At 43.3% G+C, this 21,577-nt stretch overlaps 1 protein-coding gene across 13 annotated transcripts in view; it reads right to left on the bottom strand.

Annotated features, from left to right (window-relative positions):
* The window catches only part of map2k5 (mitogen-activated protein kinase kinase 5), a 338,825-nt gene that overhangs the window by 84,946 nt on the left and 232,302 nt on the right, over nt 1–21,577 (bottom strand). For 8 of the 13 annotated variants that reach the window (XM_038814881.1, XM_038814883.1, XM_038814884.1 and 5 more), the window contains one exon: nt 18,998–19,069. The exons of the other annotated variants lie outside the window; for them this stretch is intronic. In XM_038814881.1, coding sequence (XP_038670809.1) covers nt 18,998–19,069 — 72 coding nt within the window. The remainder of the gene's footprint in view (nt 1–18,997; nt 19,070–21,577) is intronic. 13 annotated transcript variants of the gene reach the window in all.

The raw sequence follows: 21,577 nt of genomic DNA, 5'->3' as shown, positions 1-21,577 counted from the left end.
TTCTTTATAGGTATTAGCAATTTGATGTAATAATTGACTTTGAAAGCAGTGTCTGTAAATTTGATTCCAAATTCTTGGTTTTGAATATGCTCAATACTGACTAAATGCAACTGATTCAGTATAAAAAAGAAATCTGTTTTTTAAAAATTGCGCAGCTGTGTGCAAATATTATATTAGCAACACAAACATTATTTTTTGTCAGGTCATCAGGAAAAAAATCTATTTATACCTGCACTACCATACATTATATCAAGCCTACATCATCAAAAAGCACAAATGTACTCAATAAAATTTAATGGAGTATATTTAAAATTACTGAGCTATTAATTTGGATAAAACAGAAGAATACCAATGGTACTTTACTTTTAAATACAGTAATCACGCTGACGTGACTTTTACTCAACCACCAGTTTTACAAGTTCATACTTGTATCATGTGCAATGCAAAATCAATTTAGCTTGTTCTTTTTTCTCTGGTTTGCATTTGTTATATCTTGACCATAATCAGGCGTCATGAAAAATGTACTTCTTGCCAATTTGGTATAAGGCTGAGAGTAAATAGGGGCTTCTACTAGTGTAAATTTTAAAAATATCAATAGGAGAAACAGTTGGAAATGCCACATAAATGGTCAGGCAAAGTAGCAGGTCTCTGCTTCGGCACACTTGTATACACACGCAGAGCTTTGTTCACTAGTGTTAACATGTCACAACTTATAGAAGTTCAGTTTTAAGCAATCTGATGTACTCAAGGACAACCATCACGTCAACACAACGAATGCACTTTTATTGCAGCTGGTTTAAAACCTAAGCATCATGAGGCATATCCTCGAGGAGTCATGTGGTATACAGTTGGGAGAGAGTTGCGCTAGGAGTCCTCAACATCAAAATCTCATGGCTTCAGGTCAAACAAGGGCAAGGAATCTCCTGTTGATTACCAAGTGCTGTCCACTGTCAGTTGATGAATCAGTACAAGGGCACAGAATGTATTCTGGCTGAGGACTTCAATGTCCATCACCAAGAGTGACTCGATAGCACCACTGCTGACCAAGCTGGCCGAGTCCTAAAGGACATAGCTACTAGACTGGTTGAGGGAACCAAGAGGGGAAAACATAATAGATCTCATGCTCACCAACCTGCATGTCGCAGATGCATCTGTCCATAACAGTATCGACAGGAGTAACCACTGCACAGTCATGGTGGAGTCAAAATCCCACCTTCACATTGAGGATACCCTCCATCATGCTATATGGGATAGATTTCAAACAGATCTCGCAACTCTGGGCATCCATGAGGTGCTATGAAACGCTATGAGCCATGAGCAGCAGCAGGATTGTACTCAGTAACAATCTGTAACCTCAGTGCATGATAAAATAGGATTGAGTCAGCACGTATTCGTCAAGGGGAGGTCATGTCTGACAAATGTGTTAGAATTCGGCAGTTAGGAAGGCAAATGCAATGTTAGCATTCATGTCAAGAGGGCTAGAATACAAGACCAGGGATGTACTTCCAAGGCTGTATAAGGCTCTGGTCAGACCTCATTTGGAGTATTGTGAGCAGTTTTGGGCCCCGTATCTAAGAATGTGCTAGCCTTGGAAAGTGTCCAGAGGAGGTTCACAAGAGTTATCCCTGGAATGAAGAGCTTGTCGTATGAGGAGCGGTTGAGAACTCTGGGTCTGTACCCAGAGTTTAGAAGGATGACAGGGGAATCTTACTGAAACTTACAGGATACTGCAAGGCCTGGATAGAGTGGACATGGAGAGAATTTTCCACTAGTAGGAAAAACTAGAACCCGAGGGCACAGCCTCAGACTGAAGAGACGATCCTTTAAAACTGAGATGAGGAGGAATTTCTTCAGCCAGAGGGTGGTGGATCTTTGGAACACTTTGCCGCAGAAGGCTGTGGAGGCCAAATCACCGAGAGTCTTTAAGATATATAGATAGGTTCTTGATTAATAAGGGGATCAGGAGTTGTGGGGAGAAGGCAGGAGAATGGGGATGAGAAACATATCAGCCATGATTGAATGGCGGAGCAGACTAAATGGGCTGAATGGCCTAATTCTGCTCCTATGTCTTATGGCCAATTACCACTCTATCATCTCAATCATCAGTAAAGTGATGAAAGGGGTTATCAACAGTGCTGTCAAGCAGCACTTACTTAGTAATAATCTGCTCACTGACGCTTATTTTGGACTGCACCAAGGTCACTCAGCTCCTGACCGCATTACAGCCTTGGTTCAAAGATGGACAAAGAGCTGAACAACAGAGGTGAGGTGAGAGGAGTGACTGCCCCTGACATCATGGCAGCATTCACAGTATGACATCAAGGATTCCCAGTAAAACTGGAGTCAATGGGAATCAAGGAGAAAACTCTCTACTGATTGGAATCATACCTAGCACAAAGGAAGGTGGGTTAGAGGTCAGCCATCTTAGTCCCACTGCAGGAGTTGCTCAGGGTAGTATCCCAGGACCAACCAGCTTCAGCTGCTTCATCAATGGCCTTCCTTCCAACAAAAGGTCAGAAATGGGGATGTTTGCTGATGATTTCACAATGGATTGACCATTCGTGACTACTCAGACACTGGAGTAATCCACGTGCAATTGGAGCAAGACCTGGACAATATCCAGGCTTGGGCTGACAAGTGGCAAGTAACATTTGTGCCACACAAGTGCCAGGCAATTGCTATCTCCAATAAGAAAGAATCAAACCATTGCCCCTTGTCATTCAATGGCATCACCATAACTGAAACCCCCACTGTCAACACCCTGGGGGTCACCATTCACCAGACACTGAACTGGACCAGCTGTGTAAATACTGTGGCTACAAGAGGTCAGAGGCTAGAAATCCTGGGGTGAGTAACTCACCTCCTGGCTCCCCAAAGTCTGTCCACCACCAAAAGGCACGGCACAAGTCAGGAGTGTAATGGAATACTCCCCACGAGCCTGGGTGAGTGCAGCTCCAACAAAAATCAAGAAGCTCAACATCATCCAGGATAAAGCAGCCCATTTGATTGCTCCACCTTCCACCACCTGCAACAGTGGCAGCCGTGTGTACCATCTACAAGATGCACTGCAGGAAATTACCAAGGCTCCTTTGTCAGCACCTTCCAACACACAGCCACTACCATCTAGAAGGGCAAGGGCAGCAGGTACCTGGGAACCCCACCACCTGGAGGTTTCCCTCCAAGTCACTCACCATCCTGACTTGGAAATACATCACCGTTCCTTCACTGTCGCTGGGTCAAAATCCTGGAACTCCCTCCCTAACAGCACTGTGGATGTGCCTGCACCACATGGGCTGCAGCGGTTCAAGAAGAAAGCTCACCACCTTCTCAAGGGCAATTAGGGATGGGCAACAAATGCTGGCCCAGCCAGCTAAGTCCACATCCCGCAAAAAGAATAAATCATTACTAATTCATGTCCACAGTGACCTACTGCAGAAACTGGTACCACTAAATAGTTAATTTATCAAAATTGTCACATGGATTCTTGGTCATTTATACTAAAAAAGCTTATATTTTGCATATTATATAATTATGTACCATTTGCGTTGTTTAAAAACAATAATACAAATTACATTTCCAAAATATATTTTGTTAATATCAATGTAAAAATTTAAGCCAAGCATAGGACCATCCTCAAAGACAATGAATTGCTTTATGTTGAATACTAAGCGGTCATGAGAATGTCACTTTAAGAAATGATAGTCTGCTAAAGTTACTGCAGTGATGTCAGACTGTAGGTGGAGCTGAGCTCTGGCTCTGCTTTTTAGTTTCACTTTGAGAAAAGCTTGGGTGTGTCTGTGTTTTTTTGATTTTATTTCAGTGTTGGAGCTGCAGTCAGCCACAGAATGTGTAATGTTGTTCCCTCTGCCATGTCAAGACTACCTCTTGATCATTTGGTGAATTCAGAGTGATAACTGTTCTCAGCAGTGCATTTAAACCTGATGTGCTTCTATCAAAAGGCTTTTTTAATGTCATATGGATGTTAAAAGGAAAATTTAAGGATTACTTAGTGTTGTATTCTTTGGGGGTTGTATTTGAATTGATGGTTGCTAAGATGTTCACTGTATGTTTTAAAAAGGTTAACTTGAGTTCATAGAATAAACATTATTTTTTAAGGCAAAACACTTTTCCATTTCTGCTGTACCACACCTGTAGAGTGGGCCGTGTGCTCCCCATACCACAATCTATTAAAAGTCGTGGGTCAGGTGAACTCCATGATACACTTTGGGGTTCTCTAAACCCTGGCCCATAACAGCGCAGAGAATTCTTGTTGCATTTTTCTATCAGTCGACACTAGTTTAAAGAAATGACAATTTATTTGCTTTGAGTTAACAGAGTTGCTTTAAACATCCATAAATCAAATGGATAAGAATAATTTATGACTTTTGGCAGCATGAGACAGAAAAGGTTTCAAAACCTGCTCACAAAAAATTAAATAATAAAACAAAACATAGGATTAATGTCCTCATTAGACTCACTGACTAACAGTAACCTTGAGGTTTCTTTTTGCAAAGGGTGGGAGGGCTAAACCCAAAATTGTAACTACACATACCAAATAGCACGCAGGACTATATGTTAAATCTCACAAAAAGGAGTTTTGTCTAGTTTATACAGCAGGTTTCACTGCCAAGTTGCTTTTTAAAAAAAAAATCACTGATCATTGTAAAGTGGTTGGAATGGTTTTCAAGCCACGTTTGAAAATATGGAATAGACATTATCTGCATCATTAAAATACTAGTGACGTCCACAGTTTGCAATTAGGAGGCAAATGCAAAAATGTCACACAGCCTTGCCAACACTATGTCATAACTGGGCAACTGTGATTCTGTTGTGCAAGAAACATTGATCCTCCCTCATACACATTTTGTCCGCTCTGTTGATTTCGATATTTTTGCTTCAATCTAACATTTTTAGGAGCACTCATTAAACAAAAATTAGGAAAGAATAGAAACAGGCAGAAAACATTTCTTTTTTTAAAAAAAAAGCTTCATTTTTTTGGAACGTTGGGGTACGTGCTCGAGGCTACCCTTTAAACGGAAGAAAATATAGGGTCGCCAAAGAAAGGCTTTGTAAGCCTAACAAACCAGAGAATATAATTCCCAGTCTGTATTGAGTTAGTTCATTTCAGCATCTCTAGGCTGGAGGAAAGAAAAATAAATTCTTGCTCCCAAATGCTATTCAGTGACTTTTACACAAAAGCAAGTTGGTGTGAATGTTAGGTGAGCATAGGACTAGGCAGAGTGGTGATGCTTCTTGCAGTTGAATGGCTTGATAATGAACCACACAGGTCCAGAAATGAAGAATAATCATTTGGCAAAATCCTGGAGGGCTATGAGCCTCCCCCATGGAATTGCATACCAGCAAGAATCAGTTTCTTCTAGGCAGTGCGAGTATTTAAGAAACTGAAATAAATACATTATTTTATTGAGTACAAACATATTTCGTGAAAATCTGCTCAAAGACGTGAACGTATCTAAATGCACAAACACAGCTCACGAATACGTAGTTACTTAGGAAACAAAACCTGATTTTGCCATTCAACTTGTTGTTGCAAAGATTTTGCACAATGAATCGCATGATGCACTCTGCATTCAACTGTCGCACTTCAACTGGTAATAGCTGATATAATGGAATTAACACTAGCATGGTGTGTCTATTATCTCTCTACCTCAATTGCTGGTGCTACTTTGATGGCAGTGACCTTGTCAGTCTTTTTTTGCCTGTTACTCACCTATCTCAAGTCACATTTTTTTTTCCTTGCTGAAACCTTTGTCCTTGCCGACTCAACTCACTGTATCACTCAAACCGCTTCAATAAAAAAACATCATGTTAAAGGGGCCCTCTGAGGAACATCTGACATGCCAATTAACAAAATACAACAAAGCCAAATTGTTCTGTGCACCTTACTCCAGAGACGATGGCTTGTGACAAAAATTAAGGGGTAGAGAGTGAACAAGGACTGTAAAGCTAAAATAGGCACAGGAGAGGTTTACTGGCATATCTGATACTTTCCGTTAAATCAAATGCTTCATTTGAATTTCTTTAGAAAAAAAATAAACCAATCTCAGCATTACACGCACTGGGAATAGATGGGGGAATAGTACAGGAAGGAACAATTGCTAAGAGAAACAGTTAAATAAATAACACACATGGCTGCCACAAAAGCCAAGAAATTACCGTTTGCAAATAGTAAAGAATGGACATCGAGGGGGTCAAGTTTCCGAATTTGTGCTACTGAAGTGGGTTGGGGTACTCACCTATCAACTGCATACATCAGGAAATCACTGGTGAGTAGAAAATCATGGAGGTGTGTCAGTAATTTCCTGATAAGTACGACAGGTAGGTGAGACTCCCTATTAAGTTGCGTGAACTTTGATAATTGCCCCCTTAATGCATTTGTATTATGGTTTTCTGTTACCTATTTGAATGGATGGGCAAGCTATTTAAAATAAATCGGTAATGTCACCATTATAACAGTGCACATAGGAATGACACATTAATTGTTCTGTGCAATGTTCTTTTCCAGCCTCAAAACCTTCATGAAAGTATATGTCTGGCACGATCTAACCAAATTGGAAGAGAGCCCTGTGACGAGCACGTTTAATCGGGTGTTGCTCGGTGCTCGCAGCGCCCGGAAACATCACGCTATCTATTGGGACTCTGTTTCAATCCGGGACCTCAGCGAGGAATGCCCCACCGCAGCTGCACTCAGTTCCGTTTCCCACACTGAAGAGCTCTGCTCGCCGGATCTCATCAGTGCAGGAACAGATTGGGACTCCATTTCTAATCTACTGCCTTTCGGGTACAATGCGGCCGGTAGATCGCGTCCGACATTTTTTCTGTTATGCCTATCTCGACTGTGAAAAAGTACCAACGTGCAAAAGTAGAGGATAATCATTACATCAAGGAGGAAATGTTTACCATGATAGGTATAGATATAATAATGCACTTATTTCTAAATAAAGTGGGGCCTGTCTGGTGAAACGCAGGTCCAATATGTTCAGGATGAAGCACTGGTGGTTTAGGCCTTGGTCATTGACAACAGGAGCAATTGGAAGTGATTAATTAAGGGAATTACACAAAATGAATATGGGGCAACATTGGTTTGAAGTGACAATTTTTCTGCATTATATTGGCACCAATATGCCAAAGAAATCTGGTGACAAAGATAACATTTAAACAAAGCAATCCAGCATTGGAGTGGGTCATCTTTACAATTTGTCACTGGAGCATTTTCTCCCACTGATTTCTCTCCCTCAATGTTGTGTTTCAAGCGGCAGTCCAGTGCCAGAAGATCACATCAGATGGTTTATCCAGAAGGGACCTTTGACTCTGCTTCTGGCCAACTCCCAGGTGGTGGCACAAGAACAACACGGTGGAACTCAGTGGAATTTTCTTTCTCTCCTCATAGGACTGGCATCCAGCCTCCACTCACCACTGAGATGGCATAATGGGGAATGGACCTGTCTTATCCCAATGACATTGCATGATAGTGCCCCAAAACACAACCTTTGTTCTGGCGAAATAATTTACTTGCAAAACATTTTTTAAAATTCATCCTGGGCTGTGGGCGTCACTAGTTTGGCTGTCATTTATTGCCCATCCCCAATTGTCCTGGCTGAGTGGCTTGCAAATCAGAGGGCAGTTAAGCGTCAACCACATTGTGGTGGGTCTGCAAATTTCAACATCTGCCGTGGTGGATTTGAACCTGGGTCCCCAGAGAATTACCCCGAGTCTCTGGATTACTAGTCCAGTGACAATACTACCACCCCATTGCTTTCCTCAGTTAGACTGGAGGTGAGATCATAATTACAACAAGATATTAAAGTCCTTATCATAGAATTTACAGTGCAGGAGGCCATTCAGCCCATCGTGTTTGCACCGGCCCTTGGAAAGAGCACCCTCCACCTGATCCCCGTAACCCCACCTAACCTTTTTCTGGCCACTATGGTCAATTTATCATGGCCAATCCACCTAACCTGCACATCTTTGGACTGGGGGAGGAAACCGGAGCACCCGGAGGAAACCCACGCAGACACGAGGAGAACGTGCAGACTCCACGCAGGCAGTGACCCAATCTGGGAATTGAACCTGGGGCACTGGTGCTGTGAAGCAACTGTGCTAACCACTGTGTTACTGTGCTGCCCATGGTTAGTTCCTAATCACAGGTGAACTATCAGGAATAAGCTTGCAGGAAAAACTGGTGTCCTAGTTAATCAGAGTTCCACTATCTCTGCCCTCTGAGCTGTATCATTCCAGAGTTCTGCAATTCAACTACCCACTTCAAGGGTTAGCCTCATCAGCCACAAGCAGATTCACCTCTTTACATATTTACAGTCATCAAGATATAATAGGCTAACGAAGCACAACAGGTAGGGCTTCACGAAAGCCAGGTACAATTATGTGGCCTCTTTAGTTACAATTTTTAAAAAATGAATCTTTATTGCCATAAGTAGGCTTACATTAACACTGCAATAAAGTTAGTGTGAAAAGCCCCTAGTCCACCACATTCCGGCGCCCGTTCGGGTCCACAGAGGGAGAATTCAGAACGTCCAATTCACCTAACAGCGCATCCTTTAGGACTTGTGGGAGGAAACCGGAGCACCCGGAGGAAACCCACGCAGACACAGGGAGAAAGTGCAGACTCCGCACAGACACTGACCCAAGCCGGGAATCGAACCTGGGATGCTGGAGCTGTGAAGCAACAGTGCTAACCACTGTAATACCGTGCTGCCCATTCCCAGCCATATATCCCAATATTCTATTTACTTTCAAAAACTATAACCTGGGGAATCTTACCAGACTCTGGCAAAGCGTCAGGCTCAGGCAGAAAAATGGCTTGAAACTCTCCAATTTCGCAGACCTGTTTTCTCACAAAATCCCCATCTTTAAAGGGTGCCCCGATCAGCACTGCTGCCTGATGCCACCAAGCCCCCATGACTCGAGGCCTTCCCCAGCCTCCATCACTCCCGAGGGTTTCCACAGCCCCCATCCCCCCCCCGAGGGCTTACCCAGTCCCCATCACTCCCAGGGTCTATACTTAACTGCGCCCCTGGAGGGATCCCCTCGGCTGCCTCACGTCTGACCAAACCTGTTGTAAACCATGCCGACGTGACATATGAACATTTAGCAAGGGGGGAACCATGTGGTGGTGGGGGGCCCAGTAATATGTAAATTTATTGAAATGCTGTAATGAGGTTCATGCCCTAATGGGCATTAATCTCATGGCATCACCCGGGAGGGAACGGGAAATGCGATCTCGCCAACGAGAATTGCGTTTCCTAATTCTCGCAGGAATTGCAGCCTGCAGATGGCGAGTGCAGGTTCAAAATCCCGCCCTAGATTCTAATGACCTATTGATGAAAATGTCCAAGTATTTTCACTACTCTTGTCTTAAGCTCATTACCATTTACTAATAATAATCTTTATTGTCACAAGTAGGCTTACATTAACACTGCAATGAAGTTACTGTGAAAAGCCCCTAGTCGCCACATTCCGGTGCCTAGTCGGGTACGCAGAGCAAGAATTCAGAATGTCCAAATTACCATACAGCACGTCTTTTGAGACTTGTGGGAGGAAACTGGAGCACCCGGAAGAAATCCACGCAGACACAGGGAGAAGGTGCAGACTCCGCACAGACAGCGACCCAAGCCGGGAATTGAACCTGGGACCCTGGCGCTGTGAAGCAAGTGTTGCTTCCTCTACTGCATATGAAATCTGTACTGAACTTAATCTGTCACCTCTCTGCCAATGACCTAGCCTATTCAGGGCTGTTTGGATTATTGCAAATTGATTTGGACCATCAGTCACTTGGACAAGTGTAGACTAATTAAGGAAAGCAAGCACGGATTTGTTAAAGACAAATCATATTTTACCATCTTGATTGAGATTTTGCAAGAGGTCTACGTGGAGTTACAAAAAGTATTTGATAAAGTGTCACTATTTCCAGCAAAGTTGAAGCCCATGGAACAAAGGGGGCAGAGGGAAAATGGCTGAGTGACAGGAAACAGAAGAGTGGGAAATGATTGTTTTTTGTATGGAGGAGGGTGTACAGTGGGGTCCTCCAGGGGTGGGTACTAGACTAACTGCTTTTCTTGATTCCATTGACCAAGAGTAGGATATGTAGAGTAAAATTTTAAACATTGCAGACAATAGAAAACTTGGAAGTACTCTGAACCAGGAGGTGGATAGTGCGAGACTTCACAAGGCCATAGGCTGAATGTATGGGCAGACACATGGCTGGTAAAATTAAAGAGTGAAGTGATGCATTTTGATTGGGTGAGTGAGGAAAGGCAATATAGAATAAAGGCACATAACATCCCAGTAACCCGCTGTCGCATTTAGGAGGTTCCCCAGTGGTATGGTGGGAAATCCCTCCAGGTAGTTCCCATGTAAAGGTTTACCCAGTAATTGTCCAGAAGCGCTAACTTCCTCTGGACAATGGTGCTGGGATGGGAACCCTCGGACAGAAGTGATTTAAATTCCTTACTTGGGATGGTTCTGCCAGTATTACCCTGATAGTTACTCTGAACGAGTTAGAAGGAAATGAATCATTTCTACCTCGAGAGTAACTATTTAAACCTCCAGACCAAGCCTCGCATGGGACACCCCCCCAATACACATGACCCCCTCAGCAGACCTCACACCAACCAGCCCCCCACCCTGATCCGATTTCCTCCTCCTCCCCCCTTGTCCGACCCCCCCAAATATGCTTCCCTTGCCCGATATCCCCAACTGCCCATCCACGCCCAATCCGAGCCTCCCACCCCAATCTGACACCCACTCCAAACCTTGCACCCCCGGCTGATCTCTCCCCTCCCCTTCCCCCCAGTGTGAACCCCATCCTCTGATCCCGCCCCCGCAACTCCACCAGTTTAACCCCCCCCCCCCCCCGACCCCTGAAAACTCCCTCTACATCGTTTGAAAACTTACCATCTCCCTTTAAACATCTCCTTGCAGCTAGTGCAGTAAAAAGGGGGCGTTCCTTTCTTTCATGCACCTTAGTTACTCCTTGCTGATGCATTGGGGGAAGCACTTTGCTGGTCCTGTCTCAGCCAGCCTGAGTGAGGAAGGTCAGGCCAGGTAGGAGCTCTGCAATTACAGCGTGGATTAGTCCACCCAGAGTGTCAATCTGCCAGAGATTGCCACTGTGAGGAAGTTGCGGGCGAAAGGATACAATTCTAAAAGTGGTGAAGGATCAGGGAGACCCAAGTATATGTACACAAATTGTTGACAATGATAGGGCAGGTTGAGAAACTCGTTAGAAAAATAGTGATCTTGGGCTTTATAGGCAGAGACAGACAGTTAAAAAGCAAAGAAGTAATGATGGGCGTTCACAAAACACTGTTTCGTCTTCAACTGAAGTATTCTGGCCAGCACACCTTTGCAGTCTTGAGAGTGCAGAAAATATTCATAAGAATGGTTCCAGAAATGATGAACTTCAGCTATGTGGATAGATTGGAAAAGTTTGGGTTGATCTCTTTAAAGAGAAGGCTGAAAGGAAATTTGGCAGAAGTTTTTAAAATCATGGGCGGGGGGGGGGGGGGGGGGGGTCTCTCGGCAAATTAGATAGAAAGAAACTGTTCCCATTGGCAGGTGTATCGAGAACTGAACAAGTCAGATTTATGGTGATTGGCAAAAGATTAGGATCTGGAAGGTGGTGGAGGCAGATTCAAATGTGGCTTTTAAAAGGGAAGTGGTTCAGCACTTGAAGAAAAGGTAGGAACTGGTACCAGCTAAATTTGTCTTGCAGAGCACGCACGTGATGGGCCAAATGGCCTCCTTCTATGATGCAACAATTCAATGATTCTATGGATCTTTGGCCATAGTACTCAATTTACACCATCTGACTTTTTCCACAAGGCTACATTCATTTAACGCATTCCAGGATTTCAAATTTATTGATATTCATCCATGATTATACTTCAATTTATTTCTGTTTTCAAGGAATGTACTCTGAAGAATTCAAGCTCATTGAAGGGTAGCAGGCTCGGTGCAAAGTCCTTATTGCAAATCTTTATGGAAATTCTGAGAGAATTCTTGTCAGGAATGATTAAGGTGATTAATTCAAGAGGCGTGGATGATGTCTGAAACAAACACGATTGAAGCTTGGACAGTTTGTGTGTGAAATCAAAACCAGAGTTTTTACTCACTACTAAGTAGCGCTCTCTTAGGACGGATATACGATGGGCTCAATAAAAAAAAAATATGGTAATGAAAGTTAAATGTAGTGCTGATTGAAGATTTTGTGCTGTCATTGTAGAACAATGCCACCTCAAGACTCACAGGAGAATGTAGTGGGATGTTTTCCCTTAAAAAGCAAAATTATATGACATGTACTTAGAAATGTGTTCATGGTCCCAAAGGGATGTACTTAGAAAATACCTTAAAATTTAAACTGGAGTAAAATAGAGAATGTGGCAAATTGCCTCATTAGAAAAATGTTTTCCACTTGATTTTTAAAAAACTACTGCGCATTTTATTATCTGACTGAATCAGCTATCGGACTGAACCATTTCAATGTAATAAAAACAACGGAACTCTTCACATATCCCTCTGCCAACACTATGATATATGAAAGAGGTAAAATCGCAATTTATACTGAAAAACATATAGAGCCTGAATATTAAGTCACTTCATTGCTTCTTATTTGAGCACATATGTGGAAATTATAAATCGTTAATAGCGGCTTGCCTTAGGATCATAAATAGGCACTTAACATTAATTAGTATTTTAAATAAATGCTTCCTTTAACATGATTTATGAAGGCAAGAAACGTGCTGAAAACAGACTTCAAAGGTGAACTTCTGGCTATTTTTTGTCTCGCAACTGTAATCAATCTATTAGTCTGACGGACTGTAATTGCCTAATTTAGTTTCAGAAGAATATGAACTCAGTCATCAATGGACAGCAATGTAGAAAACAAATTGAAGCGGTGAATATTACAGAATAAACAAATCTGAAATGTAGCTGCTCAGCTCTTTATCGAATCCTATTAAGGCATCCAAATCACCAATAACCACAATTCTGCATCAGTTGAATGGAATAGTATCACAGAATTGCCATGTGCAATATTCAGTCTAAACATGCAGACACATCAGTGAACTGAACTCCAGAGTTCTTTTAACAGAAGTGTTCAATGCCCTTCAATAAATTGATGAACAGGAAACAATTGAACGTGAAATGTACCATTGATACCCATCACATATGTCCAGTTGTTCCAAATGAAGAATTTGTACTGGCAGACATTCCAACCAATGCAAAATCCATGGATAAATTTCATGCCACTTGCTTATTTTCTCATAAGATTTACATTGTGCACTAGTTATAACTTGCCACCCATCATGCAAACAAGTATTTTTAAATAATTTGCACTTTAACATATTTTGGGCATGAATTTCAACTCAGCCTCTTGCTTGACTTCCATCACTTTTATTACTCACTTTCACTCCCTTTTTATAAACATTTTTCATTACCCTTCCCTAGACTCTCACTCTTGCCCTCGTGTCTCTTTTCATTCCTCACTTCTCAGGTACTTTGGTGTTGCAAATTCTTACCCAACCCCCTCCTGCTCCACCCCAGTGTTGACCCCCTCAGAGATAAAGCAACAGCTTCCCTAGTTTCCATTCTCTGAAAATTCCAGTGAGGCACCATTCGCCCTCTCCTCTCTTTACGAGCAGTAACCCCAAATGTCCTGTCCTACTCTGTCCCTGACCACACCGCCAATGAACCTTCAGAGTTAATATCGTTAATTCCTCTCCCTGTTCAACTTGCCACACCCAGTGCTGACACTGTGAACTCTGCCAGTGGATCAGCTATTCCCACACCTCTCTGCACAACTCCCTCTGGAATGATCATTAATTTATTGATAAGGCCCTTGTCATCGATTAGCTTATTCTTGATGATTGAGGTGACATCACAACCTTGACAGAATCCTGGGTGAATGGTGATGAAATCTTCCACCTAAATGGAAGTCGTTTAAAAGAAAAAATCAGTTTCCTAGGGAGGGCCACATGATGTGCACATGATGGTCACACCTTGGGTGGCACAGTGGTCAGCACTGTTGCTTCACAGCGCTAGGGTCCCGGGTTCGATTCCCGGCTTGGGTTACTGTCTGTGCGGAGTCTGCACGCTCTCCCCATGTCTGCATGGGTTTCCTCCGGGTGCTCCGGTTTCCTCCCACAAGCCCGAAAGACGTGCTGTTAGGTAATTTGGACATTCTGAATTCTCCCTCAGTGTACCCGAACAGGCACCGGAGTCTGGCGATTAGGGCATTTTCACAGTAACTTCATTGCAGTGTTAATGTAAGCCTACTTGTGACACTATTTTTTTTAAATAGAAATTTAGAGTACCCAATTATTTTTTTTCCAATTAAGGGATAATTTAGCGTGGCCAATCCACCTACCCTGCACATCATTGGGTTTGGGGGCGAAACCCACGCAGACACGAGGAGAATGTGCAAACTCCACATGGACCGTGACCCAGGGCCGGGATTCGAACCCGGATCCTCAGTGCCGTAGGCAGCAGTGCTAACCACTGTGCTAACCACGGTGGGTTAATCATTGCTTGATTTGGAGTGAGAGTCGGTATGCTGTGGTTCTGCACTGCTTGAGCCCTTCTTGGGTTCGGGTTTACACCAGGTGGGGTTGGTAGACGCCCTGCTCCACGTAGTCTTATATGGTGGCTGCCTGAGCCCCCTCCTCATTGTAGTCAGGTCTTCCATGGGATGGCAGTAGTTTTGTCTTTGTTTGATCTGTGTCTGACACTCTTCGGCTAATCTAGGTGACTCCTCCCTTATGGGGGTTTCTCCTCCTAATCTGGGTGAACAGTACGCTGATGCAGGCCCCAATTTGGCTGTTGGGTTGCAGGGGGGATTTCCCTTGTCATGTCGTGTTAGGGTGGTGGGGGGGAAATCAACCTCCTCCCAGGACGGCCAGTTGATGAGGGTCTTGGCGACTCTTCTCCTATTATGGGGTCGCCTTAGTTGTGGATGGTGTGACTTTGGTGCACTGCACTGCAGATGGTTAACATAGAACATAGAACAGTACAGCACAGAACAGGCCCTTCGGCCCTCAATGTTGTGCCGAGCCATGATCACCCTATTCAAACCCACATATCCACCCTATACCCGTAACCCAACAACCCCCCCTTAACCTTACTTTTTTATTAGGACACTACGGGCAATTTAGCATGGCCAATCCACCTAACCCGCACATCTTTGGACTGTGGGAGGAAACCGGAGCACCCGGAGGAAACCCACGCACACAGGGGGAGGACGTGCAGACTCCACACAGACAGTGACCCAGCCGGGAATCGAACCTGGGACCCTGGAGCTGTGAAGCATTTATGCTAACCACCATGCTACCCTGCTGCCCCAGGAGTGAGGAGTGAGGCTGGTTGGGTGGTGAATCTTGGCACGGTCTTGGTATCCTGGGGGTACTGACTCCTATGTGTAATAGTGTGCTGGACTAGGCCAGGTCCGGTCTGGTAGCTGGTATCCAGTTGCCCCTTTATGCATGGAATGCTCCTTCTCAAAGATACTTACTAGGAACACACTGAGAGGCTGAGTCTTGATATGTTCTGAGTATCCTTGGTTCAATGATTCCCAAGTGCAGAAAGGTGAAGGTCTGGCCAGATCCTGTGCTATGGTTGGTTTCCTGTTGCCCCCTTATCTTTGGGACATTCCTTCTTCGCCAGGATGTTATGAGGGTCTGAATGGGATTTCAACGAGCAGCTTTTTCTCTTCTTTGTCTTTGGTGAGGGGCATGCACCAGAGGATCATGGTCCGTTTTATTCTGAGACCCTCTACTCCTTGTAGCTTTCCTTGTTTATCCTGCCTCAGTTAGTTTATTGCGAGACGCCGACCACACTGAATATAATCCAAGCCTATTGTGTGAATATTCGCTGGTCCTCTCTGTATAACTATGTGGAATGATGATTGTTCAGTACAATGCCCGAGTTTTGTGTTTTGTTGTGTCTTGTGGCATATGTAAAATATCATTCTCGACCTGGTAAATCTCGCAATTGTTTTTTCTCCATAATTTGTTAGATCTGTTATTGTGAGGTTAAAGAATCTGTAATTGGCTCCTTTATCATAGTATCCCTATAGTGCAGAAGGAGACCATTTGGCCCATTGAGACTGCACAGATTTACTCCGCCCTATAGCAGTAACCTTGTAACCTAACCTGCACATTCCTGGGACACAAAGGGCTAATTTATCATGGCCAATCCACCTAACCTGCACACCTTCGGACTGTGGGAGGAAACAAGAGCACCCGGAGGAAACCCACGCAGACAAGGGGAAAATATGCAAACTCCACACAGACAGTCACCCAAGGCCAGAATCGAGCCCGGCACCCTGGTGCTGTGAGGCAGCAGTGCTAACCACTGTGCCACCGTGCTGCCCACTCCTGCAAAGGTACATACAGGTTCGATATCTGGTATGTTACATCGTGTTATCGGTGCCTCTGGTGCTGCTGGAGTTGAGTGAGATACGTTGTGGTGCACGTCCGAACAAGGTGAGAATATCTTATCCTGAATTCTTGTGGTCATTGCAAGTAATCGCCGCATGGGAAGGTATGCACAATTTAACATGTTTTCGTGGCCTTACCCTCCTCTCCCTTGTTCTCTGGTATTGCCGAGAGGGGTTCCAAGTTGAGCTTTGTGATTGTATTGGAGCAACTGCATTGCTGTTCTTCTGTCCTTTGGTTTTGTGTATACTGAGACATTTTTGCTGTTATACCATTCCTGTGGTTTTGGTGTGTTATTTAATAGAATTGAAAAATTTCATTTTTCATTTACGGGATGTGGCTGTCACTGGTTAGTTAGGCCAGCATTTCGTGCCCATCCCTAGTTGCCGTTAGGAAGATGGTGGTGAGCTGCCGTCTTGAACCACTGATGTGTTCACCCACATCCCACAGTGCTGTTAGGGGAGGAATTCCTGCAACTGTGAAGCAACGGCGATATATGTCCCAAGTCAAGATGGTGAGTGACTTGGAGGGATACCTCCAGGTGGTGGTGTTCCCAGGTAACTGCTTTTCTTGTCCTTCTAAATGGTAGCAGTTTTGGGTTTGGAAGGTGCTGGTTTTGAACTTGGTGAGTTCTTGCAGCGTATCTTGCAGATGGCACACACGACTTCATCGGTGATGAAGTTATTGAATGTTTCTGGAGGGGGTAACAATCAAGTGGGCTGCTTTGTCTTGCATGGTATCGAGCTTCTTGAGTGTTATTGCAGCTGCACTCATCCAGGCAAGTGGAGAGTGTCACACTCCTGATTTGCACCTTGCAGACAGAGTTAGGGAAGCCAGGAGGTGAGTTTGCTAGCCTCTGACCTGCTTTTGTAGCCATAATATTTATATGACTAGACCAGTTTCTGGTCAAAGGCAACACCCTGGCATATTGATAGTAGCAGTTTCAGCGATGGTAATGCCATTGATTGTCAAGGGGCAGTGGTTAGATCTTGGAGATGATCACTGCCTGACACTTGTGTGGTGTGAATGTTACTTTCTTTCTGGTTATACCACCCACCACTTGCCCTGCCCAAACTTGCCCTGCCTTGACTGTCTTGACGATGGTGTGGCTCTTAACATCAAGTCTGTTCTCTTAGTCCTCTGGCAATTATGACCCTTTTGTGTATTTTGTCACCTTGCTCTACTATTCTTGTTCTTGTTGTGTGGGGTTGGTTAAGTTCCAACTGTGTTTCAGGGTGGCACAGTGGTTAGCATTGCTGCCTCATGGCGCCAAGGATTCAGTTTCAATCCCAGCTTTGAGTCACTGCCTGTGTGTGAAGTTTGCACATTCTGCCCATGTCTGTGTGGGTCTCACCCCACAACCCAAGAAGATGTGCAGGGTGGCAGACTGGCCACGCTAAATTGCCCCTTAATTGGGAATAAAAATAATTAAGTACTCTAAATAAATTTTTTAAGTTCCAACTGTGTTTCTATTGTGCTCAGAGAGGGCTACAGTGTGAGGAATAAATAAATCACCGGTGGTTGCTTAGCAACTGGGGCCTTGTAAGGCAGAGAGGCTTTTAGGTTTTTTGGCTGAATTTGTAGCTAGATAGGTAGTGAAAGAGAATGCATCTCTCACAGCTCTGCAAGAAGCAGTTGGTTTAGAAGGCTCGAGAGGGTACACCTCGCTTAGCTTTGCTAGAAGAAAAGCCATACCATGGCATAATAGTTAAGAAAACAAGGGAAGAAATTTGAAGAGCAGCTAATTAAGGAAACTAGAGAAATTAAGAGAAGTGCCCAAGAAGTCAGAGGTTAAAGGTCCGAGGACAGAGCACTGTTCAGTAAAAACAGTCAGGGCTGAGAAGCCAGAAAGATAAGTGAATGATTTTCACGTTTGTGAGATTTTACCAGAGTCTGTGGAACGCGAGGAGAAATAAGTATGAAAATCAGTGTCTGGATTTTGGAGTTTCTGTAAAAGCAGTGAAGACAAAGAAATCCAAAAGGGGTGAGTGTGAAATCTCGGACTGGATTCGCTGTTCAAGTGGAGCAGAAGCCTTGTTTAAAAGTGTCATTTGGAAAACCTGGTCTGGACTTCAGCATGCAAACAGTGAGGGAAAGCATACTGAGGAGAAGATTTGAAAGCGTGTTTTTGGGAGTGGCGTTTGGACACTCTCATGTGACATTGGAGATACCCACAAACATTCACTTGGGGTTCAGAGTGGAGAGTGTATTTGCCCAGTCACCTGTGTGTTTAAAAGGGGGCTTTGTGTTAATGAGACCATTGTAGATTATAGTTTTTGGTCTCCGAGGGAGTCAAGGCATATGGGGAGCCAGCAGAAAAGTCAAATTGAGAAAGATCAACCATGCAAGTATTAAATGGTGGGGCAGGCTTGAGGGACAGTGTGGTCTACATCTGCTCCTATTTTGTTATCTTAACTCAATTGTACATCTTGAAGAGAAAATGGAGAAATGAGTAAATATATGTCAAAAGGTAGTCAAAATTATTCTTGTTCTTAAGATGCAGCAAGTAATCAGATATGTGCACCAACCTCCATAAATGAGATCCCAAAACTCCACACGTCGGAATGTATTCCGTACTGTTCACCCGCTATCCTTTCAGGCTGTAAAGGAACAGCATAACATTTAAAGGCCTGCATTTCTGAACCATAATCAAAAATCTAACCAGATGGAAATCACCAAATATATTTCCCCTTCAGTTTCATCAGAATTATGGGGCGGGTGGTGGCGCAGTGGTATTGTCAGTGGCCTAGTAAACCAGAGACCCAGAGTAATGCTCTGGGGGACCTGGGGTTCGAATCCCACCACTGCAGATGTTGAAATTGGAATTCAATAAAAATCTGTTAATTAAAAGTCTAATGATGACCATGAATTGCCGATTGTCGTAAAAAACCATCTGGTTCATTAATGTCTTTCAGGGAAGGAAATCATAGAATTTACAGTGCAGGAGGAGGCCATTCGGCCCATCGAGTCTGCACCGGCTCTTGGAAAGAGCACCCTTACCTGGTCTGACCGACGTGTGACTCCAGACCCACAGCAAAGTGGTTGACTCTTAATGCCCCTTCAAAGGCAACTAGGGATGGGCGATAAATGCTGGCCCAGTCCCATGAACGAATAAAAATAAACTCTGAATTAGAAAGGTTTTAATACCTCCTCCCATTTAATAAAAAAGAAACTTGACACAGTTACATTTCCCGTGTTGAGTGTCAAGCAGGCAACACATTCATAACCTCCACCATTGTTGGCCTTAAGCTGGACTCCTATGGAGAGGAAAGGATCCTTCTGATTGTACCATCCTCATGCAAAACTGACAGACAAGGGTTGAATCATAATCACAAATCTGCTCTGATATACACAGAAAAGGCAGGAAAGCGTTTTAATGAGGAATCACATGGCATTCAGTAAATATTACCACTTTAAACTCTTAATACTTCCACTGGTTGCAATCAATATGGTGCTCTAAATGTGATATAAATTTCACTCACAGGCCAAGACATACAAGGTAAAGGATTAATAGGTTCCAATTTTTACTTTTCAATAATCCTGTTGTCATACCATATCACTAAAGGAGGACTGATAGCAGCACAAATAATGTCATTGTAATAAAATCAGTGGTTCAATAATGATTTAAGGCTGGCTTGCTGAATCGAACTTGTCTGTTCTTTATAAAGGAAATATGTGAGGCACAACAAAGGCCCTCAAATTTCTAGGGAATGGGTCAAATAAATCCAAGCAAAGGCAAAAAAAAAAGCACATTTATTGTTTGCAAGGGAATTATTAAATGTATCAAAATTAGAATAGGGTGGCTGGGTAGTGATAAAAAAGATCAAATTAGATGTGTTTTACAAGAAGGATGAGAAAACATGCAACCAGTTTTAATTATAGGTTCTCCCACTACAGAATACCTTCAAAACCTAATTTACACTAACCTTCAGGTTATATGATTAAATAAAGCAGTTTTTCCCCATTCAATTACACAGCGATAATTGGCTATAATCAACAGTAATGAAGGGCAAAAAGGGTAACCCAATAAGTGCAAAACTACATTTCAAATTCTTTGGAAGTATTAAAAGCAAAATACTCAGCAATCAATTGCTAAATGAAAGAGTGAGAGGTTTTAACACATTCAATTTTCTTCTGCAAAGCCTTTGCCTGAAGAGAGGTTGCACTTCCATTGGTATTTCAGCACTGTTTACATTTGATTTTCAAATCCAATCAGAATTTGTCTGATTCCTTTCCTCTATCCCTTTCTAAAAACCTAGATGAGAAGAGTTAACACATTTCGGTCGCCAGCTCGAGCCACTTACGTTTTAGGTTAAGTGTGGTGCTGGTGATCACAATATCATTAGATTTGCAGTAATTACGGGAAAGGACAAGGAAAAATCAAACGTGAAAATACTCATTTGGGGGAGAGCCAATCGCAGTGAAAAGGGATTTGACCCAGCTGGATTTGAATCAATGGTTGGCAGGTGAAACAGTAAATGTGCAATGAGAGGCCTTCAAAGAGGAGATAGTTTGGGTGCAGACTAAACACATCCCCAACAGGGGGGAAAGAAAGGGCATCCAAAGCTTGAATTCAACACAAACACAAACACAGAAAATCTCAGCAGGTCTGACAGCATCTGTGGGGAGAGGAGGGAGCTAACGTTTCGAGTCTGGACAGCTTAGGATAAATATGAGGTTTGGAATAGAGTAGAAAATCAAGCTGAATTTCAAAAGTACAGAGGAGCACTAAAAAAAGGAAATAAGAGGGATGTACATGAGAAGAGATCAGCGAGTGGAATAAAAGGGAGTCCAACAGGTTTTTTTAAAAAACAATATATAAATAGTAAAAAGGGTAGTCAATGAAAGGGTGAATTGATGCAAAACCAAAAAGACCTTCGAGAAGCAGAGGGCATGGCGGAGGTACTAAGTGAATACTTTGCTTCTGTGTTCACTAATGAAAAGGATGCTGTCAGTGTCACAGAATTGTAAAGGATAAAAACAGATTAAGACGAGGTATTTAAAAGGTTGGCAGCACTCAAAGAGTAGAAAGCAGGTCAGGATGGCATACCTCCAGGATGCAGGGGATAGAAATTGCATATACTCAGGCCAGAACCTTCCAACCCATA

Source organism: Scyliorhinus canicula, chromosome 12, assembly GCF_902713615.1.
Source record: "Scyliorhinus canicula chromosome 12, sScyCan1.1, whole genome shotgun sequence".
Taxonomy (NCBI): Eukaryota; Metazoa; Chordata; class Chondrichthyes; order Carcharhiniformes; family Scyliorhinidae; genus Scyliorhinus; species Scyliorhinus canicula.
Note: the sequence above shows the minus strand (reverse complement) of the source record. Positions and strands in the feature narration are given on the sequence as shown.